The sequence below is a fragment of the Poecilia mexicana genome, unplaced genomic scaffold, assembly GCF_051168715.1.
Source record: "Poecilia mexicana isolate PSO_F unplaced genomic scaffold, ASM5116871v1 scaffold_6, whole genome shotgun sequence".
In the NCBI taxonomy this organism is placed as follows: domain Eukaryota; kingdom Metazoa; phylum Chordata; class Actinopteri; order Cyprinodontiformes; family Poeciliidae; genus Poecilia; species Poecilia mexicana.
The window spans coordinates 14436670-14464663 of NW_028263375.1; the positions used below are offsets into that span (position 1 = coordinate 14436670).

General features: G+C 37.2%; 1 protein-coding gene across 1 annotated transcript; it reads left to right on the plus strand.

Annotated features, from left to right (window-relative positions):
* The first annotated feature begins 818 nt into the window (after positions 1-818).
* b4galnt3b (beta-1,4-N-acetyl-galactosaminyltransferase 3b) lies at positions 819-27955 on the plus strand. Its single transcript, XM_014982891.2, has 20 exons — positions 819-1364; positions 8725-8774; positions 8896-8979; positions 11722-11817; positions 12616-12706; positions 12796-12896; positions 12987-13054; positions 17151-17229; positions 17354-17420; positions 17593-17727; positions 17856-17965; positions 19355-19455; positions 20055-20122; positions 20212-21439; positions 21708-21967; positions 22842-22995; positions 23091-23163; positions 23256-23409; positions 25300-25426; positions 25975-27955. Exons 1-20 carry the CDS (start codon positions 1229-1231, stop codon positions 26084-26086), a joined length of 3294 nt encoding a protein of 1097 aa, XP_014838377.2. The 5' UTR covers positions 819-1228; the 3' UTR covers positions 26087-27955.
* Positions 27956-27994: the final 39 nt, after the last annotated feature.

A 27994-nucleotide genomic window follows, 5' to 3' on the forward strand; every position in this document is an offset into this window, starting at 1 on the left:
CATAGCATGTGTATTTGATTTTCACTAATTATAACATTAACATTAATAAAAACTTGAAATATAAGTCTGTCAGTGTACTTATCAAATAAAGTAAGTCTAGTTTTTAATTTAATTTCTAAAATGAATCACTTTCAAGTACATATTGTTATCAATACAGTATCAGGAAGACAATAATAGTCCCTAGAAGAAAAAATTACTTTGTCTTTTAGATTAAAGTTGATTTTATTTTTTTATTTTTTTTTGTTTTTTGTTTTAATGTTTGAAGAAATTGTGATCCATTTTTCATGACTGACTATCTGATTGTGCATAATCTCACTTTGCACAGATCTAAAGTTTCCTTCAGGGAATAAACCGAAGCAAATCAACACGAGGCAGAAGAATGGGCTTGAAGGGTTGGATTCTGACGGGAAAACAGGCAGCATTAAGGAAATACGTGTGGCTTTACCTGTAACGGGTAGATCTCTTGGTGGGGGGTTTTCTACCTGGTTGGCTTCTTCTACTCATGTTTACTCCTCCCTTGGGCAGTCAAATCAAGCTAACGCTAAGCAAGAATGTAACACTTCCGATGTGGCCTTTCAAAATAATAAAACGTTAAATACATGTGTAAAAAACATCAAAACGATCATTGAAATGTATTCATTCTGTTAATCAACTGGTTAATAAAGAGTTTTTATCCCACCTCTGTCGGAATAAAGCGCGTAAGAACCCATATTATTTTTTATTTCATTGGTATCGTCACACGTCAGGCTTTATGTAGAAGCGCCGGCCCAGCTTCCTGACACGTTGTGCCTGACTTGATTCAATTGAGACGGGGATGAAGCTGGTGTGAGATTTCACTCCTCGTTCGTTTCATTGTGCGCTTCAATGCGTGGAGGGAGCAGAGGTCAGCGCGCCAGCGGGACGCCCTCCCGTGATTGAGACTTACAGGAAACCCTTTGAAATATTTAAATGATTAGGAGAGATCAGTTCAGGTCACCGGGTGACACGGGTCAGGATGTTTTGTTTTCTTGGATGAGAGGCGCCAGTGGACTCTCGCACCGGGATCGCTCGGGCTTTCAGGAGCACTGAAGTCGCAGCGCTCCTCCCGGGAGCAGCTGCGGGCGGCTGGCTGGCTGGCTGGCCGTCTGGTTCGCTCTCTGGAGGGAGGGCTCGCGTTGAGTCCTGGGGTCTCCCCCTGATAACAGAGCGGGGGTATCTGTTCGGGAGCTAATTTCGTCCCGCAGTCAACATGATCACGGAGTTTTTCCCCCTGAAGAAGCTGCGGCGGAATGGCAAATATTTTCTGTTTGCGGCGATTCTCCTGTTTGGACTTTTGGCAGTTTACCACGAGATGGTTGCTGCAAGAGCTTGGAGCAGTGATGTCGGTAAGTTGGGACTCAACAAGTGTCTGTATCTTCAACTTTTTTTTCCCCGTCACTTTGCTGCAAACTACAAGTAACCTGCATGAATGTGCAGTAAGTATAAAATTTTAAGGAGATTTGTGCATTTTACTCATTGTCACTGAGCATCTCTGGACTTTGTGATGAGTTCTTCATGAGTCATCTTATTTCTGAAAGAGCTTAAATGATTGCAGAATACAATTGGAAGGTTTACTGATCGCAAGAAGCTGAGTTATTATGCCTTGGAAAATTACTCATTGAAAATTCTAACTTTTAACATGTCACGACCACAATCTTTTATAGGATAGATCAACACAATGTAGTGTACAGTTATGAAATGGAAAAAAGAAGAAGTGTGGGTGTGTGTGTGTGTGTGTGTGTGTGTGTGTGTGTGTGCGTGTGTGTGTGTGTGTGTGTGTGTGTATATATATATATATATATATATATATATAATCTTGTCAGAGCTCATAAAGTACTTAAGGTTGGACTGGAAATGCACCTTCCAGTACTATGTCTCTAATTAACATAGTTGGAGCCATCCTACCAAAGCTAGTAGAGATATGGGTCCACAATATTTACAGCTGAAATACTGAAATATACTTCTGCTATTGACTGAGAGGGGCTGAGTACAAATGTATGCCACGTTTTTCAGATTTTCATTTGTCAAAAATAGTGTTTAAAACCACATATCATTTTCCTTCCACTTTACTACTTGGCAGTAATTTGTGTTGGTCTGTTATGTAAAATATGTGAAAAATCTCAAATGGTCCAGGTATTTGTCGATACACATTGAACGACAGGATTGATTAAAAAACAAAACATAAAGTAAAAACAAAGCAAATGTTAACAGTTAAAGAAATCTTGAAGGGTTTTATTAAGATTAAAGCTTATAGATTTTGTGAGTTTGCTGATCAATGTCAAAATCTGTTTCCACATAACTTCAAATGCAGTAAGTTTCCTGTACCCCAATAGTACCTGCAGCAACTCAGACCTGTCATTGTGTTCATCGGAAACCAGAGCCTAAGGCAGATGAAGCAACAGTATTACAAAGATGTGGGTGTTTTGGCTCTTTTATAGACAATAAGGAGGGGTTAGGCAAACGGTGGGGTCAGAAGGTCAGTCGAAGCTCAGAATGCCTCTCTCAAACCACACATCCTGTGCACGCTGCTTTATTTTCACCTCATGCCAAAACGTTCTGTCTCGCTGTCGCACTCAGCAAACTGACTCGAGGATGTGGCTGCGGCTGCCGAGTGGATGGAGATGAAAACAGCCAGAGTTTTCAATCTGACGTCTCCCCACAATAAAAGAAACAGAAATGCATGATGCTTTCAACAACACGTCAGCGTATGAAATGGGGTTTGTCGGGCTGCACATACATTATGCTCCTTAACAGAAACATGATTCTCTGATGGGGAAATGTGATGGAAATTCTTGTGATTTGGCTCGAGCTGAATCATCTGCTATGCGGACTGTGTTGGTGCTTATCTTTAATGCTTCAAAATGAAGGCCAGGCAGCTATCGGTTTTGTGGGGTGTGACGTTATAACTCCAGTTAAGTTATCAAAATTAGACAAAGCCTCTTTTTAGTTTGAGGTGTGATTCATTTGGAATTTAACAAGGTGATAGCAGTTTATAATCATTCATTTATCTACGCATCCATCTTCATCATCGTTTGTTCCTTGTATTGACATTTCCGATTACAATCTTTGCTTCTCTTTTATTGGGCAATTAGAATGCAAACCCATATTTTGGTTAAGCTTGGCCTTACGATGAAACGGAGCAGACACTTCATTGTTTCTAAAATACACAGTAAATAAATTATATGGCAAGTCAATTTATAGGTATTTTTTTAATGACATTAAAATAACAGCAACTAGTTGTTTGTTTGGGATTGACAACGTCAACTAAGTGTGTCTAAGGTACTGATTAAATTCATTTAGTTCTTTGGCCATGAGATATATACTGACTTTGACCTTCTTAATTAAGTCAAAGTGTTTCATTATTGTTCTTAAGAATACATGGTTTTGAACACTTTTTTTTTTACAAGCAAAAATCTGAAAAGTGTGGCATGCATTTGTACTTAAGCCCCTCTCAGTCTATAGTAGAAACAATAGTAAAGGCTAATGGGATCTTGTATGAAAGCATGGGGAAAGAGCTTTTTCCTACCGGGAGCTGGACCCAGACATGGGATAAAGGTGTGTTCCACTGGAAGGAGAGCTCTGAGTGGACCTTGACCTCACTGGAGGGACTATAACCACCTTCTTGGCTGAGATTCTCAGGCCAAAAGGGCTATGTAGTATTAATAAGTCTATTGTTGTTAGGGCACCCTGACACCTTGGAAGGAATATTTAAATAATTTTCAAGAAAGTATGTTGCTTGAAATGGAGCATATTGTGTGTGGAGACAAAGACTTGGTTTTACTTCTTCATTAAGTCATAGTATTTCCTTGTTGTTAGACAGTCTTTTGTTCTTAGGGTAAAACTAAAATTAGTGTCTGCTTTTAATCTGCAAATCGATGCTGGTTCTAATGTTTACTGAAAGTTTGTTTTTTCTAATGTTGAAGTGAATCAGATTAACAGTTGTTGGCTCTGTCTGTACATTTGGCTGCTGATAATCCATCGCTTGGAATTAGAATGATTGAGATGTTAACATTAAATGTCACCAATCAAATGATGACAAATGGTGCACATTGTAATATGTAATAGTTCTTTTCTCTACAAATGTTTTAAAGTCAGGATAAGCTTCTTTCCAATGGCCCTGTGTTTTCAGTGTTAATGATATTACTTCAGCTTGACTTTTGGTAACAGGTTTCTTCATTCCAGGAACCCCAACGTGACCTTCAAAATCAAATTAAACATCAATCCTAAAATTTAAAGTCAAATTATCACGTAATTTACAGCCATTTCTAAATGAAAAAAAAAATCTATAGGGACTGCTTCCACGCTGCAAAATGACCTTGGAATGTAAACTTCTAATAGTGCTGGAAAATAAATCAATATATATCGTGATAGGTCCAAATAATTGTTCAATAATTTTACTGAACTCCATTACAAAACTGGGTAACACTTTATTTGAAGGGGGTTGAATAAGACTGTCATGACACTTTCATAAACATGACATAACACCTGTCATGAACATCAATAAGTCTTCATGAATATTTATGACTGTTGTCATAAAGCGTCATTCGGTAAATCATGACACTTTTTATACAAAGTTGACATTATTCAAAATGTCTTTATGACAAGAAATCATTACTGTTTAAACTTTACCTTTAATAACATTAATAACAATTAGTTACCTAATTCTTAAAGTGCAATCAATAATACTTTTATAACAAATTTATATCAGTAATGATTTCTTGGTTAATGTCAAGTTGTCATAACAAAGACATTTTGAATCATGTCAACTTTGTATTAAAAGTGTCATAATTTACCGAATGACGCTTTATGACAACAGTCATAAATATTCATGAAGGCTTATTCATGTTTATGACAGGTGTTTATGACAGTGTCATGTCAGTCTTATTCAACCCCCTTCAAATAAAGTGTTACCCAAAACTGTATAGCATTCTGAGTGATGTAGGGATAAAAAAGCTGCAGAGCTTCTCATGGCTATCTAAGAAAGGTTGGTGTTATCAACTAGCGGTAGGTTATCAATAACCTGCTGAGTAACTTGTGCAGTAACAGTTTCAGGTTTCACTTGAAAATAAACAACATGGAGTGAAACGAAAAAATGAGTACAACAGCTTGATTGGAAATTGAGCATAAAACAGAAAAGGTCACGCCACTATTTTTGTATTATTTCAGCTATTTAAAACAAAAAACTAGTCAATAATTATCAATATTGACTGATATAAAAACACTTATGTTGTGATATGTTATTCAGCCATAGCTTCTGACTGACAGTCAGAAGCTATGACTGTCAGTCATAGCTGACAGTCATGTCAGCCATGACATGACTCTCATCTCTTGCATGAGAATCTCTCATGCAAGAGAGTCTCTTCACTGCATGACAAAAGATAAAAGATTAAGCTTATTTTATTACAGAGCTTGTTTGGAAACTAAATTAGGCAACACTGCAAGCGGCTTTCAGTCCTGCTTTTTCAGAAGCTAAATGCACGAGTGTGACATAAAGGCAACTACTTTACATAAATCTGTCATAAAATTCAAATAAAAGTGCCTTTAAAGCTCCCCTATTAGAAAATAGAGGCTGCATTGCTGTTTTTGTTTTCCCTGTGCAGCAGGGCAATCACATGTTCATCACCTCTACCCCAGAGAACAAACCGATGCAGATTGGCAGCGCTGGTCGCTACGGGATCACACACATGCTCGGGGTTTAAGATACGACTCTTTAAGGAATAGTTTGTTTTTCCCTCATGTAAGTCACACTGGCTCTTAGTACAGATAAGTTAACAGTGCTGAAGTTAATAAAGTCCTGATAAGGAAACTAGTAGGAAAATTTCTGTGGTAAGCATTCGAGTTAATTTTAATAAACAGGGAAGGTCATTGTGAAGGTTATGCAAAAAAAAAACAAACAAAAAAAAAGAACATTGCACCAGTCTGTCTCCTGTGTCATCTATCATTTTGGTATTTGCAGTTTCCTTGGAGAATATTTTGACATTGAGTGTCTGTATTTTCTAATATTCTGCAGAATGAAGGAAAAGTGTAAACTGCATAGCTTACAGTTTAAGACTAAAAGCAGCATCGCTGGGAAAAATACAAATTGATGGTGCAGATTTAGAGGTTTTAGTAAAAGGCCAGTGGAAGCTTTAGGGCTCAAAAGTAAATGAACATGTGGCCATGAAGTAAAAAAAAAAATAGTTGAATATCAGTTGTGGTCAGCTGTTTTTATCAGCTCATCTTCAAGTTATTCTTCAGGATCTTCTCACTTCTAACCTTTAGTGAATTGATTATATTTGGCTGCAGATTACTTTTTTTCCCCCTGTTTTTAAAGCCACTTTGTGCATTATGTTTTGATTTATGTCGCTTTTCTGCCTTAAAGGTATTCTGAAATACCAGTAAGCTAATTTCACTGCCAGTTAGTCAAACCTTTGAACAAGATTTAACATGTTTGACAGTAAATGTGCAATTCTTTGAGGTATATGTCTCTTAGTTAACTTAAACCTCCTTTAGTTAACTGCTCTGTTTTAAATGTGTACCAATTTAGTCAAGTGGCTACTTTTACTTAGTAATTTCTTTACCTGCAAAGCACAACACACATTTTTATATGAATGCCATGTTCTCTCATCTTTCTTATTTCGAAGAGTGGAATTTAGTAAGGATCTCTGTGTTGCATCATATTTATATCCCCAGAAAACAGGCAGGTATTTATGTAAAACCAGTGGCACATGTTTGTGCTCCACTCTGTAGATTAAAAGAGGAGCATTTGCTCTGCAGCATATGGATAGTGAAATAGTTTAATCTGCTCAATTATAAACCTAAACAGATAAAAAATGTATTTAAAAGCCTCCATTACATTGATTTTACAGACATTTCATGTACTGCTAATTGTGACACAGGCAGTTTGGCAAAAGGATATCTCACTGTAATTGTTCTGATAGTTTCTTGTAGTAACAATAATAATACATTTATTTTAAGGCTTTTTATGCATCTTTACCATGTGTTTCTGTAACCACTTTGTTTTGTTCTGTTCTTGAGGCTTAGCAGGGATTTACCTCTTGTGGTTAATTCTATGAGGCTGTGGGTATGATCATTAACCAGCAAATGTGCACACCTTCATCACAGCTCACTAGACTCTAGTTTTTTTTTTTGTTTTGTTTTGTTTTGTTTTTGTTGTGTTTTTTGTTTTTTACTATGCAGAGAATTTTCCACCAGGCTTGTCTAACAAAGGTATAGCCTGTTTCCCCTCTAAAATAGGAGATGGAATAAACCTTCCCATAAATATTGCTTAGTCAGCAGCAGCTCAATTATCTGGCTTATGCACATAATCTTATTTTGGTTATGAATAATGTGCAGCACCCTCCACATTTGTTGGCTCCCCTGATAAAGGATATAGGGAAACAGGAAAAGCGAAATTCCTCTCAATATACGATTATGACTTGTGCTATTTATATTTATAGGGTTAATAATAATTTTGTTTCCCATTGAAATGTATGGGGACAGCTTTAAATTCATTCATACACGTAATCCTAATTACTAAGGATGCAACCCCTGAATTTGAACACAACAAGGTTAGCTGACTGACTAATGCTGACATAATGAATAATGTCAACTTCATTATTTCAAAAATACATTAAACCTCTGATGCGAAACTGTGACAAATGATTCATTGCATAATAAATATGCATCGTGTAAATTTGATGCGACTCTGAGCCACCCTTCAAAATGAGAAAGGGAGCCACCCTTCAAAATGAGTCATTTCTGCCTTTATGAAGGCAGAACATGAAGACAGCCACTTGACTAAACCAACCAGCATCTGCAGTCAGAGCAATAATTGGAAAGCTAAGTGTGTTTACTTTCCACCACCACACTCAGGGAAAAAATATCACAAAGTTCACTGCTGTAGAATTGCAGACATTGCTGCAATGAAAGATATGTTTTTCCAAAACGTGTTAACAAACGAGATGGAGATGTTTAAGATCTAGGGTTTTCAATATGTGTGTCCAGCATAAATATGAATCGAAAACCTTTCACGGAGATAAATGCAACACCTCATCTCAAAAGCCTTTTGACTTTGACTAAATGTTTAACAGGAACTTACATTTTACAGCTATAAAAAGCTCATTATGAAAAAAAAACCCCCATCACTGTTTAGGAATCAGATTTAGCTCAGTATATGTCTACATGAAAATACTTCTCTTTTTCTTAACCAACACTCCAGGGTTACCCATGATGTCACAACTGGCCTCCACATTTCAAGGGTGTGTATTTGGAGAGCTCCACCCTAGTGGTAATGACAGACCTTCACAGGGACTTCAATCCCAGCTTGCTCTCTGTTACCACAGTCATAAAAATCCACACAGTGAGGGCCTATTTTGAAAAACACTCTATAATTTCAGAAAACATGGAAGAGGTCAGTGGGGACAACTCTTTGCGTCAAACTTGCCAAAAGCACCAAACACGTTTGCAAAGTTTAGGGCTGAAATTATTGACATTGAAATGTCCTCAGCTGTAAATATGAACACGGGGAGACTCGCTTAAGACTCCATTGTAGACTTAATATGAAAAAAGTGAATGTAAAAAGTGTAAAACGGACTGCAAATCAAACACTACTGTAAGCATTAAGCTTGCCGTTTGTGATTGTTCCAGTGATTTTATTTTATTTTTTATGTTTTTTTATTTCTGAACATGCATTTCTGATAATCAAGTTTTCCTACTTTTCTTCAGGTGCAAATCCCGACAGCAGCAACTGGAGGAGACCCATGCTAAATCAAAAGGTAAGTGGGGTCAATAGAAAAAAAACAAATTTGCATAAGTAAAGGTGATGCAAGACTGTGTGTTTAGAGGCAAATGGAAGAAAGCAAACTAAAGCAAAATGTGGCTCATTGTGTTTTCTAGGTGAGAGAAGATGGTCGACCAGACTGGGTGGAGGATCCAGACTCTTGGAGGTCCAGCTTCACTCCACAAGCATGGAAACCAGAGGTGTGCGTGTGTGAACATCTGTGGGCTGCTTGCATGCTTCAAAATTCCAGCTCACTTCTTTTGAACTCTAAACCACCTGCCCGGGCTTGCCCACTTTACTCCCAGCTCATTGCATTTCCATGTTTACAGGGTCGTTCCTGCAACAGTCTGCAGGAGCTTCCACTGCTTTGTGTTATCATGCTTATCAGATTTCCCCTATTTTAAGCAGGACTGAGCTTCAGCCAGCTGCTTCACCTCATGTTTCATGTCAGAAGAGAGCTGTCTGGCCTTATTTGCCAACATAACCACGATTTATAGTAATAGTTCCTGTTTGCTATGTTTTCCCATGTGGTTGGTTATTCTTTTTTTACCCTTCTTGTGTTCTGGCAATTTCTGTCGTTCTCTGCAACCCATTTTCTTTCATTTTGATACACAAACTAAAAGGCCACTTTTAGCGAAAAGCCAGATTTGAAAGTTTGACTCGGTGATAATGCAAATGTCTTAATTTTCAAAAGATAAGAAAATCTTGTTTTTAATTTTATATGTATCACAAGTTTTAAACATTGGTGAAGAATTTGGGACGGGTTTATCCTTCACAAAAGAACTTTTGGATTTAAAAATGTGTGAAAAGTAAAAAAAAAAAAGAAAATATATCCATCCAGCTGAGAATATCCTGTGTTCACACAATTAGGTGTGAAAAGTCAGCAAAATATAGCTTTTTATTTAATCTGAATTTGCAGCATCATTCAAATTTTAAGGCTTTAACTTCTATGAATATGATGTTGAAAGGCAAAGCACATATAAATATATTAGACATTGTCAGATTTGTATGGAAAGGGTATTTGTTTTTTTGCATTCAGTTGTATTTCCACTTTGGTGCAGTTTGTTCTGTTGACATCCTGACACCAAGTGATTAATTTAGAAGTGATTAAGTGAAAAATACTGTACAAGTCCAAAGTAATCACTGTTTCCTGTTCTTTCGGTGCTTAAATGCAATGACAACAAAGGAACCTCCCCTAGGTTGTAAATTGCTGGTGCTATAAAATGTATCAACAGGAGAACCTTTGTTTGAGCTTTAATAGCTCCTTAAGCAGGATATGTATTTAGAAAGATCAACAGTGTGAATGTATTCACAGCAAATATGGACTTAAAGGGTTGATAAGTTGTGGATTAAAGCTGCTTGAATTAATGTTTTAGCAAAGTTAAACCCTCTTCGATAACGTTGTATTTGTAATTGTTGTGGGTAAACTATTTAAATAGACCTTGGAACATTTGATCTTTATTTTTATTTTTTTCGGATCTGAGTATTTCCACAACATTTTGATTATTTCTGCTTCTTTTCTTAAAGTCAGTTGCATTTCTGTAAATTAGAATGTTATAATTAGAGCTACACAATACACAAAATAATGATCATATAAATGTTTTCAATAAAACAATTCAATGGGACTTAAATCTAGAGTTTTAACATGTATGACCTGGGCTGTACCAGGTTCTAAATTGATTGACGTTTAATTGAAGCTTAAACTCAAGTAGCACAGATTCGACCATTTTTGTTTTTATTAAAAAAAGATTAATATTAATTAAAATATAGGAATGTGTGTAAAATTAAACGCACCCCAAAACTAATGCAGTATGCATTTTCCAAGCTTTTATCCTAATGAAGCTCACAGTGGAGCCTAACCCTGGACAAATCTCCATTTCATCACAGCTGTCTCAACAATAGTGCACGTATGACCCAGTCTATACATTATCTGATTTTTTTTTTTTTTTTTTTGTATTTTACGTCATCTCTAAACATGCCTCGCAATGAATCGGAGCGTGTTGGCCTGTTTACGGTAGGTGATTATTGCAAACCCTGCATGTTAAAAAGTTCCATAAAACAGGAAGTTTGATAGCAGTCAATGTAGCAGAGCTTGTTGTGAGACCAGAACAGTAGAGTTTACAGGTTACTGATTAGAAGTATGGCTGTAACAGAGTCATAGCTGGCAAACCTTAATGCTGAACATTGTCTGTCAATGAATAAACTCCTCAGACACTGAGTGAACAGATTCCTTTGACCCTTAAAATATGTGACCAAAAACAATCTGCATCAATAATATTTGCTGAGTTTGAAGCCTGAACCTCACGCCAGCCTTTATCTGAATGCGGTGGTGGCAGCAAACTGCTCGTCTCGACCACTAATGAAACCGGATTAACCACACACTCTGATTTGGCCCTCAGTCCTGGTGTCCTGTTCCTGTTGTGTGATCGGCATGCACACAGATCAGATAACACGGACCCTTCCTTCGGCAGATGTCGCAGAGGTGTATGTTTACAGGACATCTGGGACCTCGGCTGGCACCCAGCAGCTCCATTGTGGGCATATAGTATCTTACTGTGTCCTCGCTTTGAATTAAAACTTAGAAAAGAGTTTTTCTAAATGCCTCCTTTTGCTTTCTGTTATATTACCCGACTTTGCAAGAAGACGTCTTGTTCAAACGTACCATTTATTTACTGACATAGCTTTCCCACACATAATAATAGATTGCTCACCTCCTGTTATTAATAATTTGGTTTGGCTTACCCATTGAATAATACGTGTGTTTATACGGAAAGGGGTGTGTTGAGATCCACCGCCATTGTGCTGTCGAGCACCGTCTGAGGAAGTGCGTACTTGTTGAGTTTTAGTTTAAACGCTGTGGCCAGATGGTGATGTGTCCTGCTCCTGCAAACACAATGCTCTGTTTATATCACTGCCCCCCACTCTCTCCTCTCGCCCTGCAGTTTAAGGGACAGGCCAATCTGCATGTGTTTGAGGATTGGTGCGGCACCTCTACCGCAGACCTGCGCAAGAACCTGCACTACCCCCTGTATCCACATGTGAGTCGAGCTGTTATCGCTTAATCTCGTTCAGTAATTTGTCATGGACGACACTTGACAATGCCAGTGAAACTTCCCAAACATGTTTCTCCTTTTAGACATGTAACAAGTGAGTAAGCATGCGCAGCACTAAGTAAAAAGTCAGAGTTACTGCTCAGGTACCTTCTAAAACTATTGATACCTCACTACTTTGAACAGTGTTGATACCTCACTACTTTGAACAGTGTTGATACCTCACTACTTTGAACAGTGTTGATACCTCACTACTTTGAACAGTGTTGATACCTCACTACTTTGAACAGTGTTTGTCCTTTTTTCAGACGGTCTCCTCATAGAATGTCTGTACCAGTTAAACTATAGAACATTTTTTTGTTCCCTTATTTTTTATTATGTAACTCATTGTGCTTTTTTAGCTTTATGTCACATAAACGTATAGCTAGATAAGATGTGTTTATTTTCTTCTTTTCTTTTAAAGTTATATATATAAATGTATTTCTTTACTCTAAAAATTTGGAACTACAAATAAAATCTTTTTTTTAATTTTTTTTTAATTTAACCATAGAACTTTTTTTTTTTTTTTCTGGATCATTTTAAAAGATGCCAAGACGACTCTATGCGCTTTTTCAGTATGTTTATGTGGGACAGAGGAGAGTCCTGAGCAGAGCAAACATACTTCTGTTTTCCATCAGGGGTGCATTCTGCATCTACATGCAAAGTCCTCCTGATCCTGGTCTTCTCTTCCTGCTTTGAGCCAACAACGAGTCTGATTTACTGTTCCCTTGTCATTCCTTTTATTAGTCCAGGACCACAGTCCAGAAACTTGCTGTTTCTCCTCAGTGGACCAACTATGGACTCAGGATATTTGGATATCTACATCCATACACAGATGGTACAGCCTTTACTTTAGCATTTTGCTCCTTCCTTTTACAACCCATGCAGACATACTAACAATGCCCTTCATTTTTCCTCCTCTGTCAGGAGACTTTGTGTTTGCAGTGAGCTCTGATGACAACTCTGAGCTTTGGCTCAGTACGGATCAATCCCCACTTAATGTCCAGTTGCTGGCGTGGGTCGGAAAGGTATGGATGCTTGAGGCCTCCTGGTTTTTAAGTTTCTTTTCGTCACAGCAATCCCAGTGACATCTGTTTGCACACATCTTTTTTATCCAGACCGGCACGGAGTGGACGGCCCCAGGGGAGTTTGAGAAATATGCCAGTCAGACCTCCAGACCAGTTAGGTGCGTCAAAAATACAGTTTATGCTCTGAACGATGACTCATCCAAAATAAACAAAGGCTGGATTGCTTTCACTTGCATTTCAGACTCATTGGTTCCACTGGTTTTATTTCCACACCTGACGTAGCTCCATCCCATAAGTTTCTTTTGCAGCACTGTGATTTTATTTTTATTTTGCTCGTCTATTTATGTTTTTTCATTTTCAAACAATTTATTCTGTATGAAATAATTTTGATATAATCTAAAGCTCTCCGCAAAGTTCATCATTCATACTCTTTGGATTGGTATAATTACTTAGTAGGTTTTATCAAATTTATGCTACAGTCAGTAATTGACTCTAATGTATCAGTAAGAAAAGAAATGAATCAATTGTTTACCAGATTAAACCAATATGATTGACACTTCAAGCAAAATAAGAATAAGCATCTCATCCCTACTGATCAGTAAACTCAAATCAATGACACATAACCTCTTATTGTACATTATGAAAAATATAAATACAAACAATTATTACATTTAATTCCTAACAATTTTAGTGAATGTCATCTCTGGGCACTTTGACATTATTCCAGTTAAGATTCAAATATTTATATATTCTAATTAATTGAAAGGAATTTCTGCCAAACACTCTCCAGTTCAACCAAAAGATTAAAAGCTCTCTGTTCTGGACAGTTGAATTGAGAATATTACAAAATATGACATGCTTTTTGTCAAAAGGTGTGCAACTATGATGACCTATTAGGTTGACTTCAACACGAGGCAAAGTAAAGTAACCCCTTTTAAAAGTGTTTCTCCTTTTGGACAAGCAATTCTGTTCCTTTTCTTTGCTGTTATTGAGTCATTACTGTGATTTAAAGACCTGGTAATATTAAAATAGGAAGAACTGACCTGAAAAAGTCTCCACTCAAATCACTACATGCCAATTTATTCTTCCTGCACCCTTGAGTTTTATCTGATATGAGCTTATTAAAAAAAGAACAGGGTGCAAATGTGTCTTTCACTTTCTTCTAATTAAAACCTTATCTCTTGAAACGTAATCAGAAAGCTACATCTGTGTAATTTATTGTGCTAAATTGAACCGGAAGACTGCCTGTGGTATTCGTATGGACCCTTCTTCCATTTTTATCAGAACTTTACTGGTGTGTTTTGAACAGATTTTATTTATAACATCCTCTCTGCCCTGTCGAATGATCAGTCAACTCTTAAGCTGTCCCCAGATAAACTACTTAGAACCCCCGACACCGGTGCATAGCTTATCAGATGGCATTTGTTGCAAAAAAAAGGCCTTAAAAGCTTAACAGCAAAGCTTAATATTCATTTAACTGAGGTCACTGAAAGCACGTCCTCATCTCTTCATGTGTGCAACCAAAATTTAATATTACTGTTACCTAGACTTTTGCTGACACAGGAAAGTTCACTGGAACCATATCTGTGTAGGTGCAGTATGTCTGTGCAGGAAATGCACAATCTAAACCAGTTTGGTGAGTTGACACAAAAACTTTGAGAACATAAGTCAACAATAACCGCACAATCATCCACACTGTTAATCAAACTCAAAATGAGTGGTGGTGCTCCAAATCTGTGATTAACAAAACCTTTTTACACTAATAATTTTCTTTTTGTAGCAAAAGGAGTAGTAGTAGTGTCTGTTATAATGCACCCTAAATTTTTACTAAGTGCATTTTCTCAAAGTGTTAAGTGTACAAAACTGTCAGACAGGAAGTATTTTTTTTATGTTGTTGTAGAACAATTCAGAACAACAAAAAATAAAGTCAGCTGTGTTGAGAATATTCCTACCAGGAATGTCATGGTTTCAGGTGGCTTTGAGAATAGTTTAAGATTTTTGTGGATTGCTTTTCAAGAAACGCACGGTTTGTCTCCCTTCTCAGTTACAGAGATATGATTCATATTCACTTTTGTTCCCATAGTACAACTGAAACAGAAGTGTTATGATGTCATGAGCTGAACCTTATTTTTTAATCTGCAGCATTTTTCACTGTAACCATGTTTTATGTTTAAATATAATTAGACCTAAATTGCCCAAAAACTTTGAGTCAGGTGCTGTTTTAAGCTTTAAACAGTCCATCCTTATTGTAGCTACTGTGTGTGCCTGACAGAAGGGTTATAATTGACTTCCACAGTAAAGTTAACAGACAGTGTTGTCCTCAAAAATGGCCACCCACTTCTAAAGAAGGATCCAAGTATGCAATGGTCTCAAACTAGCGGTGAGAAAGAGAAGAATAGATGTCAAAGTAAGAACAAACGATACCCTTCAAATTAAAAGTCCTTGCAAATGTGTTTTTTTTTCGTGACCAGTGGATTTAATGCTGGTATTTAAAAAGTAATAACGTTGGCTTTCAAAATAAAACTTAAAGGAAGCTCTTCAGAAATCTCAATAGTACAACGTGAAGATAGTGCAAGGTTCCACTTTGTACTATCTTATACTATTAAGAGTATTATCTTAGGAATTCAAAAGAACTCCTACATATACTTTTCAAAATAAAAACCTCAGTACTTAATTGAGCAGATTATCTCAAAAGCAGTTTCCATGTGACTAAAGCAATTAAACCTGAACTCAGAAGGGAATTGTGTTAGCCTGTTCAAAGAAAGCTTGTTTAAACTTTTCAAAAGCAAAGCCTTAATATTTCTTCATATTACAAACATGAGTTCCACATTTTTAGAGAAACTAAAGCCATCTTGAAAAGGTAAACTTTCAAAATGAAACTTAATGTACTTCATAGTATAGATTATTGTAAATGACTGTTCTTCAGTAATGAATGAAAAACGAAACCGGTGAGGAAAAGGGGATTGTTTGCCTTTTGAATGAAATTAATTTAATTACCTTCAAAATAATCTACAGCTCAAATTTAATTTGATAGTTTCCTGGAAATATATTCTACATTAAAATGCTTCTAAGCTAGTTATGGAAGAAGCACTTTTTGGCTTTTCAAAATAAGAGTGATTGAAACTTTTCAACATTCCTTGGTTTTCTGAGGTATAATTGGTAATGTACAGGTTTAAAGCCAAATTTGTATCAACCAATAAGCCTTTTTATATTAATGCAGTGAACAGTATTACAAAAGAATTTGCAAACAGTCGTGGGAACGGGAGTTAAAATAAGCATACCCTCAGCATACTTGATGTGGCTAAGTAATACGACTGCCATAGAACTTAAGAGAAACACAAAAGGCTGCAATTCAGGTTCTACATGTTTTACTTTGCATGCTAAAATGAAGAATCATTAGAAACAGACTGAGCAGGTGTGGCTTGTTGAGTAGGATTGACAAGACAGGCTTTTCCATACTTCTGAAAAGTGTGGGCCCGTGACAGGTTTGTAAAATCTGGAGACGTTTGGCAATAATGCAGTTTGAACCTATCTGTAGGTTCAAACTGAACCTACAGGTTCAAACTGAACCTACAGATGGGTTCAGTTTGACAAAATCAAACTGAACCCATCTGTACAGCTTATAACAACTGTCAAGCATGGTAGAAGAGGGATAAGGATTCAGATTTCTTTCTCAAGCCACAGAACCTGCACTGTTTGCAGACGGAGTCAACCACAAACCTCTGAGTGCCAATAGTCAAATATGAGGTTTTCTGTTTGACAACTGAACTTTGGCCAAAGTGGGTCATGCAGCAGCGCAATGATCCCAAAACAGAATGGCAAAAATAATCAAGTGGATACAGTGGCCCAGTCAAAGTCAAGACTTCAGCATGATTAAAAAACTGTGATGCCACATGAGGAGAACTGTGCAAGAAACAAAAGAACTGAAGCAATGTGAGCCAGAACTTCTCCTCAATAACGAGAGAGACTCATAGTCATACAGAAACTACTTCAAGCTATTTCTGCTAACGATGGTTCTACAAGCTAATGAGTCATGAGGTATGCAGAAAAAAATGACACCTGTTAAGTCGGCTCCAAGAAGTCATCACAGAAATGGAGTGATAGATTTTAATCTGACCATAAAACTGCGGCCGCATTTTAGTAGAAAATGGATTTTGCAGCTCAAGTGTTAAGATAAGACTATCTCTCCAGGCAGTTTATGGTTTTGTGATTTTTAATGCAAAACTCCTAAAAAGAATCCTAACTGTCTTACAGGCTTTCAGCTCAAAAGAGATACTTTTTTGAAGTTATTCACAAGCAAAATGACAGAGGGACTGACCATGTGGAGGTGGCTGTAAGTGCACCGCACTCAGATCAATTGATACTGTATTTTCCAAGAATCAGAAGCCTTTTTTATGTTGGTATCAAAGTAGAAAGTAATGTTTTTTTATTTATTTATTTATTTATTTGTCTTTAAGTGGCAGCTATTGGACCGCAGCTTCAGATTTACGGTTATTGAGTCGAAACACATCTCCCTTTATGTTGGTGAGTGCCTCAAGATGGTAGATGCATGAAAAGTCCATTCTAACAGTGAATGTGTGCATCATGAGCGTGGTTGAAAAATAACACCATTTACTTTAGCTTTGCATGGTGGCTGAAAACTGCAAGTCATAGGAAACGTGACCCACTTCTCTCATTCGAACTCTTTGTCCTGCAGATGAGTCTGACTTGAGGATGAGCTATGTCACCCACATACCACAGACAGCTGCGAGTCATGAGCACACCTCCTCAAAACAGCGCAGTGCTGCAGTAGACATGCTGAGGGAAGACCCGAGAGACGCACTCTACCAAGGTGAGAGACGTCTCTAAATGGCTCCGTTTCCTGTCAGCCCCGGATGCAAGCGTTGAGCAAGTTGTTTCCTCATACCATCAAAGCAAAACATGATCATGATGCAAATCTGCATGTTGTTTGTTTTGCAGTCCATCTGATAAACAGCAAGTTCCTCCAAGGCATTCTTCCTGACTGCACATATAACCCCACCTACACGATCAAAGACTTCCCTCTGCTTCGTTACCAAGGACTGCAGTTTGTATGTTTTCACGAAGTTTGTAGAAGTTGTGTTTACCTTACACTGCCTGTAGTGCCTTCACAACGTATTGGTACCCTTTAAATATGTTTGCAATTTTTATGCCACAAGTACAAGTTGAAATTGAATGGCTGTTGAAATAAAGACTTGAGAAATCCAATTTGAAGTTTGTCACAAAGTCCTGCAGGAGATGCCACATAAATGAGCAGAAGAAAACACGCCCCACCCTGTGTGTGGGCGGGGCAAACTAACACTACACATCAACCTTATCACACAATTTGTGTGAAAAATGGAGGTGGTAGCATCATGCTATAGGAAAGCTTTTCCTCAACATTGACAGGGAGGCTGGTCAGAGCTAAGAGGATAATAGGCCCAGGAAAATACAGCTTTTGAAGAAAATGGTTAAGCAATGCACACAGAGTTAAACAGTTAACAAAAGGACTTGAACATGTCACACCTCTTGAGCTGGATCTACCAGTAACTCCTGCCATACTGCACTATGGGAAGGTGACTGACTGGTCAAATTGTTATTGCAGTAGAATTGCCACAACCGACAAGCAACTCAGTCCAATAATAGGTGGACCGCAGGTTATGGACGTTAATGTACTTTTTAGTAGTCAGAGGCTGACAAAAGGAAGATAAGCAGAAAAGCAAAAGAAATGAAAAATAGTACAACCATCTGGTATCTGTTGAAGCAGCAATCACCCACAAAACTTTCTGACACTGCATGACGTTTGTAGGTCACCACAGATTGAATTCGGAATTCTTTTTTTTTCTTTCACTGCAGAATATTTTATTTAAACAGCCAATAGTCGCAGCTGAATCCCTCTGAGAAAAACATGAAAGTGAGATGGATCTTCACCTTTTAGCAGGCTTACTTTGCTGACACCCTGTGTTGGTCTTTCACATAAAATCTCACCACAATACATTAGAATTTGTGATTGGACATTGAAAAACTGTGAAAAGGTCCAAAGGGTTATTAGTAATTTCTCAAAAAAAACCAAAAACTAATAGTTATTATTCACATATTAAAATGAAAAATATAGAATAAAAATGTTTGCATTTTATGTGTAAAATTGGAAATGATGTTTTTTCATCCTCCACACTGGTGCAAGTAAATGTTTTCTCCCATAAGTTTCAACAACTTGTTTGAAGTTAAAATCGGATTGGTTCAGCAGTAATTTGATGTTTCAACTCTATATTTTAAAATAACCCAACATATCTGCCTCAATTTGACGATATTTTGGGGGGGGGGGGGGTATTTTCTAATCTTACTCCAAGCCTAGTTCACATTCCTTCGGAAGTCTAATTGGCATCTAAAAATCCACAGTTTTTGACTGTAAATGTGATATGCTTCAAGGCTTTATGCAGCAATTGTTTTTTATTCCATAGGTTCAGTTGTCCTACATCTACCCGAACGACTACACCCGGCTCACACACATGGAGGGAGAAAACACCTGCTTCTACCCAGAGAGCTCCTACTACAAGAAGATGTGAGACCCTTGTATAAAAATATCATGGCACAGGTGCATCTCAGTTAATCAGAATATCAGCAATTATCTTATTTATTTCAATAAGTGAATTCAAAAAGTTAAGCTTATAAAGATTCACTATGCTCAGAGTTTTATATGTCGAATTTATATTTCTTTTCATTTTGATGATTGTGGTGTAGCTCAAATAAAAACCCAAAATTCATTGCATTACACAGCATCTCCTATCAATACTAATTAGTTGTGTTGATGGTAATTGCTGCATTAATGCTGCATTGCATGGAGGTGATCAGTTTGTAATTGCAAAGTACAGGTTGATTTTATAACAACCTTCAGTTTACCTCCATTGTTAAGTATGTTGTCTCTTATCTTCCTCTTGACAATAATCCATACACTCATATGTCAGTCGAAGTGACAGCTTAGTCATTAAACTAGGTGTTGCTACTTTTGACAGGTTCAGGAACAGGTTTTTTGTAACCTTGTGGTTACAAAAAAAAAGTAAAACTGAGTATTCAGTCTATCTATAGTGTATCATGATGTGACATTCAGCCAACTCCAAAAGCAGCCAATTCCTGTTTAGATGATTGCTTTGTTTCCACCAGATATGGTTTCTATAGGTACATGAGATTTGACCGCCCAGAAACGCACAAGAAAGGAAATGGAGACAGAGGTATTTTATTTTTTATTTTTATTTCAATTTGCTTGCATAATCAGACGATGTTATTCTCAACTTCTGATCTTGCTTTTGGTGAATGCCAGATTTTGGTTTGAAGAATAAAAAGTCGGTCCAAGAGGAGGAGGAGGACGGCTTTGGCTATGATGCCAACCCCAGAGAGAAGGAAACAATGGCTGACCAGATGAAGAACAATGTTTACCCAGACTACGGAGATGATTATGACGATTATGTGCAGAACCGCCGGCGCAAACTTTTCTCCTTTGCCACAAGAGGCGTTGATGATACACTGGACAAATCTCCTGATGAAAGAGGACGCATCAAAGACTTTCAGAATAGAAAAGAACAGGGTGCCGTTCCACAACCTCAAAAGGAGCCAGGAAAAGCACCTGAAAAGGTATTCAAACAAGATCCGCATCAAAACAGGACGGAGTTTAAACATGAAGGCTCAGTTAAAAAGGTACAATCGAAAAAGACAAAGGTTAGATCAGCAAAGAGACAGAAATTCAAAGCCACCGTAAAACCAGAGCAAACTAATTCTTCAGCTCTTATTGGTAACGGGGAAATTAAAGCAAAGCAACAACTAGCCGTTCTGCCACAGAGACCCGGCTCCAAACAGCATCGAAACCGGAGATATTCAAAAACAAACCATACTCAAATCCAGAAACTCAATAAGTCTCCAGTTGAAAGCCAAGACAGGCATGGAGCTATGCCTCAAAAACCCACTGCGGCCAACAGGCAGAAACTTCCGGAGACGGAAAAGGTTCTCCATCCGGACATCAACAGTAATTTCACTACTACAAACAGAAATGGTGACCAGTTTATCGGAAAATCAAATGAAGTGGAAACTGATCCCGGAAAAACCCTCCGGGAAAAGGAGATAGAGCAGAATAAGCCTTTACAAAAAGACCTGGATAATCACATCAATAGCGATAAAATGAGTACTCGAGGAAAAACATCTAAAAAGAAGTCTTACTTGAGGGGAGAGTGGGATCATGCAGGGGAAGAAGACGGTGATCACATCAGGACCGAGAGCAGAGGAAATGCAACTCGTGGAGATTCAGAGTCCATGTGGGAGCAGCAAGGAGACATGGCTATGGACCCTGATGAAGAGGACCTCACTCCGGCACCAGTGTTCGATACTCGGGTCAACTGGAACCAGACCTTCCAGGTGAACCACCTGGACCTGCAGTCGCGGCGTTCCGACTGGATTGACCTTTCCTGCAACGTCTCCGGAAACCTGCTGCTGAACCCCAGCGACGCTCTGACTGTTGTTTATGCCTTCATGGATCGTCTTAACGAAAAGCACAAGGGGTGAGCATTGGTTTAACTTTTTGTATGCATAATTCATACTTGCCAGCACTTCAAACAAGAAACTAAAGACTTTTTGTAGCCCAACTTCAAATGATTTAACTAATAAATTGTATATATATTTATTTTCAAAAAGAGAAATGATCATTTAGCCTGCAATTCTCTCATATTTTCCTGCATTATTTAAGATTTAGACTTTGAATTATTCAAAGTTTATTTAATCTACATACTGTCATTGACATATTTTCGTCACGTTTAACTGTGCACGCAGACGATTCACATTGGTTCGCGTGCTTAACGTTGTGAAGCGTGTGGACGGATACAGGGGCAGCCGCTACCTCCTGGAGCTGGAGCTGAAGGATGCCAATGGCCAGCTGCTGCGTCTGACGCACTACATCTACACTCTGATTCGCCACAACCCGCTGCGCAACCAGGACTTTATCTTCGAGCGCTCGCAACCTCAGCTGGTTTTGTGCAACCCGGTGGGGTTCCGCTGGAATCCCGACGCCACCGTTCATTTCATAGTGCCTGGTAAACACGTCTTCCTCTTATTCCAAGACTAATAGAGAGCTGCTTTTTAGTGATCTGAACTCATTTTGTGTTCACTTGTAAAAAGAAAACCCACAATACTATTGGGTATTAATTGCCAATTGTAACACTTACGCGAAGAACATCTTTTATTAAAGGCCACATATAAATTTTATAGCCTAGCTTTATATGGTTGGCATTGGGGTTGTAGCTCATAGCTATTTACTTCCATGTCCAAATTTGACAAGTATCCTTAAAAAAAACATCATTTAGTACAAGTTAGCTGAAAACATAAAAATAGATGAAAGTGACAACCTGGTAGCAATCAGGTTGACCATTTCTATGCCAGTTTGGACCTGTGTTATTTCAAAATAACATATCATTGGTATCCTCATAGTTAAGTCAGGATTTAGCACTGGTAATGGTGTCAGCATTGTTTCTCTCAACAACTGTCACAAAGACAGATTTTTTTGGTATTAAAAGTTACTTGAAGCCAAGTTACTTAGAAATTTTATATATTTTGATCTCTTTGAAAAACTAAGGTACAATCAAAATGCACCTGCACTCAAATACTCTCTTTTTCACCTTGAAATACAAATAAATATATGGCTGATTTATTGTGCATTACAGAGCCCATTGTTTTAGTTGTCACATATTGTCAGTGATTATATGAGCAGAGCGTGCATCTTATTGTCAAGAATTTCCTTTTGACATACCTGAAGAAGTCTGAGTTGATTGATGCATTCAGAGTTGGGAGTTCTTGTCTAATTTGGTTGACTGAAATATTATGTGATGATAATTTTGGTTGGTTTTCGTGCACATGCTGTATTTTCTTTCTTGAGACAACCATATAATTTTTGTCAATGCGATTTTTCAGTTAAAAACCAAGCCCGGTGGGTGCAGCAGCTGATTACAGATATGGAGGAAGTGTTCAGAGAAACCGGAGATTCAAATTTTAACCTGATCATCACTGACTATGGCAGCACAGACATGGATGTGGAACAGGTTCTGCAGAAATCCTCACTCCCCAGGTTTGTGCTCATCTGTGTTGGGTTTTTTTTCTCTGTCTTTATTTGTGTGAAACCTGTTTTGTAACATGTGTACCATGTCAATGCTGGTTTAACAGGTACCAGTATGTGAAGCTGAGTGGGAACTTTGAGCGCTCGGCTGGTCTGCAAGCAGGAATCGATCTAATACACGTGAGAACTGCAACAGTACAGTAAATGAAGCGCAACGTTAAATGTCTTTATAGAATTATAATTGTGAGTTTCCTCTCGTATGTCTTTCTCAGGATGACCACAGCATCGTGTTTCTTTGTGATCTTCACATCCATTTCCCTTCTTCAATTGTTGACACAATCAGGAAGCATTGTGTGGAGGGATACATGGCTTTTGCTCCGATAGTCCTCAGACTGAACTGTGGCAGTACACCATCAGACGCCAGAGGTGAACACGCATATGTTAATTTTGTTTTTTAATGACTGTTCACCTGCTCCTGTAGCTTTGGTACAGTGAGTTGGTTTACAGCTGTTTGAATGCTACATCGCTACAGATTGTAGGTCTAGTACTAAAATTAACCCTAAATACGTAGCTCGAAAGTGAGTATACATAACTGCACTTTAATAAAACTGTCAAAGTGCAGTTGTGTCTTGACTCTGTAATGCGTCAAATGTACATATAAATCTCTGAGCAGCTCTTCAAGATCTCAGTCACCGGCTATGTCTTGTTTCATCTTTGCATTTTCACAAAATAATACTTGATATACATCTGGAGTAAACACAAATAGCCAACATTCTGCAAATTCTGACACCCAGCAAAGAATCCACTAACAAAACAATCTTCAAGCTTGCTTATTGTCATCCAACAATTCAACGTAATCAGGACTTTGTATTTGTTCATGAATGAAAATAGTCATAGTCTGTAACTGTAGTGAGTGTTTATCTCCTGTGTGTAAAGTTTAAACATAACTATTATCCTTAATGGACTGATGAAAAGAATAAGTTGTCACAAAGATCATTGGAGCTGCTTTTAAAATGCGTGAACATGTCAGAAAGGCAAACTGTTGAAACTTCTGCTTGAGTGGAAAAATTCCCAATATAATGAGAAGATTATCAATTCATGATCATTCACAACTAATCTTGTTAATTACATTTGAAGCAATAAGAATGGACTTTTTTTTCTACACACATTTTACATTTTGCCATATACTGACTTATATTTAAACAGTGTGACATTTTGTTTTTCTCTTCTGGACACAGATTTGATCTAACTAGAGGAACTAATAAGAAACAACAGCTATGTTTTAGGACCTAATACTAGCAACCTACATTTTAATGAGAATGTACTTTTATGTGTTTCATATAACTATATGGCTCCATATAATGTTCATTGTATCCTGGTTAGTCCATTAAAACAAGACGTGTCAATGTTTTTGATGAACAGAAACCCAACCTCTTTAGAGATGCTGCGGTTTTGCAGTTGGTTGGGTTAGAACTTCCACTTCTCCTTGACTCATATAGTTTGAGTGGTATAAAATTGATGTTGTGACTTTTTTACACTTATGTTGTTCAGTATATTTGCATGATAAGTGACTGATTACAATTATATGTTAAGCATAATTTACATGATGATTATTATTATTATATTGAATATGATTGTATACAATTACAAAGGCGAAGTGAAATATATTTCAGTGTAAGACATGATTTATTTGAATAGAGGAAGTCTTTTATTTTGAAGAATGCTTAAGGATCTGTTACTGTTTAGTCACTATCTTGCTTTGTTGATTTTATTGCTTGGTTACGAGCAGTTGTTGTTGCTGTTGTTCTGTTTTTATCGGCTGAAGCCCTTTTTTTCCTCTTCAATAAATACTGAACAAAAGGGTTCAGTAAAGGAAATACGAGCCTCCGTCTTGTTTGAGAAGAAGCTTTACTCCGCTACAATTACACCTATCAATGCAGCTCTTTTAGTTAAAGAATAAATCATTAGACAGTAGAAGTCAGAATTTATATCTTTACATGTCAGAGTGAATTAAAGGACTGATTTAGATTTTCAGCAAAGAAATGTGCATTTCAGAGATCAGCTACTTTTCAAAATCCTTTAGGTTTTTTGTTTTTGTTTTGCAATGGGGCACATGAATTACCTCTTTTCATTAAATCCTTAAACTGTCTGTGTCTTTTTACTCTCTTGTAAAATCTGCATGAAATGCATAGAGCATAAATAAACAGTGTAAAATTATTAAATGAGTCATTGTAGATAATGATATAGGATACATAATGGTCTTTTCTGGAAAACTGACAACCTATCCACTAATGAATGTAATTTTTGTTCATGCAGGTTACTGGGAAGTGAATGGTTTTGGTTTGCTGGGGATCTATAAATCTGACCTGGATGCCATTGGAGGAATGAACACGAGGGAGTTCAGAGAACGATGGGGAGGAGAAGACTGGGAGCTCCTCGACAGGTCTGTTTGTTACTCTGAGGATTCCATTTAGCTGGAATTTATTACATTTTAAATACAGCATCAAGTATGCTTTGGTATGTTGTTTGATTCATTGTCCTTGCTTTTTTTATTTCTTGTCTAGATAGTGTTTTTGCTGTCTGAACTAAGCAAAGAATGGTAAAATTTAATGGGTAGATGGATGAAGTTTTCTAGAATCAAAATCATCTCTCCTGGCTAAGTTTGTGCTCACAAACAAAGAACATGGCTTCAGCTTTACATTATCACAGATGCCACATAGATGTATTATCTTTAGAGGAGATAAATTAAAGATAAAAAGGAATAATATTTACACATTATGTATGTGCACTTCTTTCTTTTGGTATATCACATAAAGCTCAGATAAAATACCTAGAAACTGTGGTCGTAACGTCTGAAAATTACAAAAACTTTAAGTATGAGTTCTTTTAAAAGGTGCTGTGTGTAATAAACAAAGATATTTATCTCAGTTTGTGATATTTCTATTTATATAATAGTTTTAAACCTTTCCATAATGCTGCTCTCTGCTTTAGGATCCTCCAAGGTGGGCTGGAAGTGGAGAGGATCTATTTGAGGAACTTTTTCCACCACTATCACTCTAAACGAGGCATGTGGAACCGGAAGATGTCGGCGAGCCAAACGTGACCCCACCTCAACATCGCCATGTGTACAACTGTGGCAACCGAAGCACTTTAAGGCTGGACCACGCCTCCTGCCCCCAACTGTGTTAAACCTGCTGACTGTCAAAGGGACATTAGATCGGTTCCTGAATTCGTTCACTCAGTCTGTATGACGAATGTGGTGACAATGGAGCTTATTGTTACCCAGATGCTGCTGCTCAGAGTTTATTCACTGGATTTGCTCCTGACTTCTACTACTGCTGTACCAAATGATGAATGGTACCGACTGCGAGTCCTCGGTGTTCACCATGCTGCCTCCTGAAGTGCCGATCTGCATCACAGGCGGCAAGAAAATAAATTGTTCCAAAGATGAAGCTGAACTTAAATAAATACACTCCAAGAATGTATGCAAGAACACACAAGTGTCCTTTTTTTTTTTTTTTTTCAGCCTTGCATGTTAGTGTGAACTGGTAAAAAGGAGGGAAATAAAATCCTATTTGGTTTGCGTATATCTTAAATACAACTGTTCTTTATTTTTATAAATGACAGATGTAATATTTATAAAATCAGTTTCTTGTTTAATTTTTGTTAAACATTTAGCTTTATTTTCAGTCTCAGCCATATACCTCAGTTTGCTTACCAAGTGCCCTATTTTTTGGTGTCGTCTTATTATGTGGATTCCAATCAGCTGTCACTAATAGTTGTTTGCATAGACAAGTCCTTTATGTATTTAATTTCCAGGATTATTTTTATTTAATTCTTGAAATGTGGAAGTTTTGTTTTACGCAGTGCAGAAATAACTTGTATGTAAATTACAGACCATTGATCTGATCCTTGGTTGTAAAAGGATTTCAGATTACTATGTGGACACTGTTCAGATAACATCTGAGAGACTTGGCTGAAGGACCAATATGTTTTTCTCAGCCTTAATTAATGCTTATTAAGTATGGCTATGTTTAGCATGTGTGGACAGTCTATTGAAAAACATGAAAAAACCAGCAGAATTAAGGTTATTTATATTCTTGGTGATAGTTGATGTTCTTTTTATTAATCGTTCTGTTGTGTAATTTTGTTTTTTATTCTTTTTTTTTTGGCAAACACAAATGGTACTAGAGCAGATTATTTAAAAAAATTATATCATACAGGGTTTCTATCTGATCTGTAAAAGTTTGGAATTTGATTGAGGTATTTTGAAGAATGAGTATGAAAAAGTCGCAAAATCTTTGTATTGCCTTGTGTTTTCTCCTACCAACTTGAATTGTCAGTCAATTCATCTATTCATTCATCCATAAGGTTCCACATTTAAAGCTTGATGAGTGCAGAAAAAGTTAAAAGACTGTTTTGTATTTATTCAAAGAGAGAACTCCTGAATTTGTTTCAGAATATATATGGGATTTTGGCACAGGAAAAATAAATGGGAGCCCTGTATAATGTGTAAAATCATGTTTACAACTACATTTTCATTGTTGGTACACATTCTAGTTTAACTAGAGCTTTGTGCCACTCCGATCAGTGCCTTGAATCTGATGGACATCAGACTGTTAAGCTTGTCATTTAGGCCAGTAAAGATGACTTTTCTAAGCTGATGCCAGACATTTTCTTGTTTTCTTTATTTATAACACTGAAGATACTGTCATCTTTTGTTTGTGATGTTGTCTTGGCCTCAAAGGTTGATCTTTTCCTTTTTGTTGCTGCTCATGCATAACCATTGTAAAAAAATCTAAGTTTAGATGTAGTTATTTTTGCTCTATGCCGGAAGAAAGATGTCTTTGTTGTAATTTTGTTTTTCTTCTATTGTCTCTTCTTCTCAGGGACATGTTACACTGCCTTGACAAATCCCAGGGGAAAACTTTAAAAAATAAATAAATAAAATAAAGAATAAGGTTTCAGTTTCCTCAGTGGTCATTGTCATAAACTTTGTAACACTAAGGTA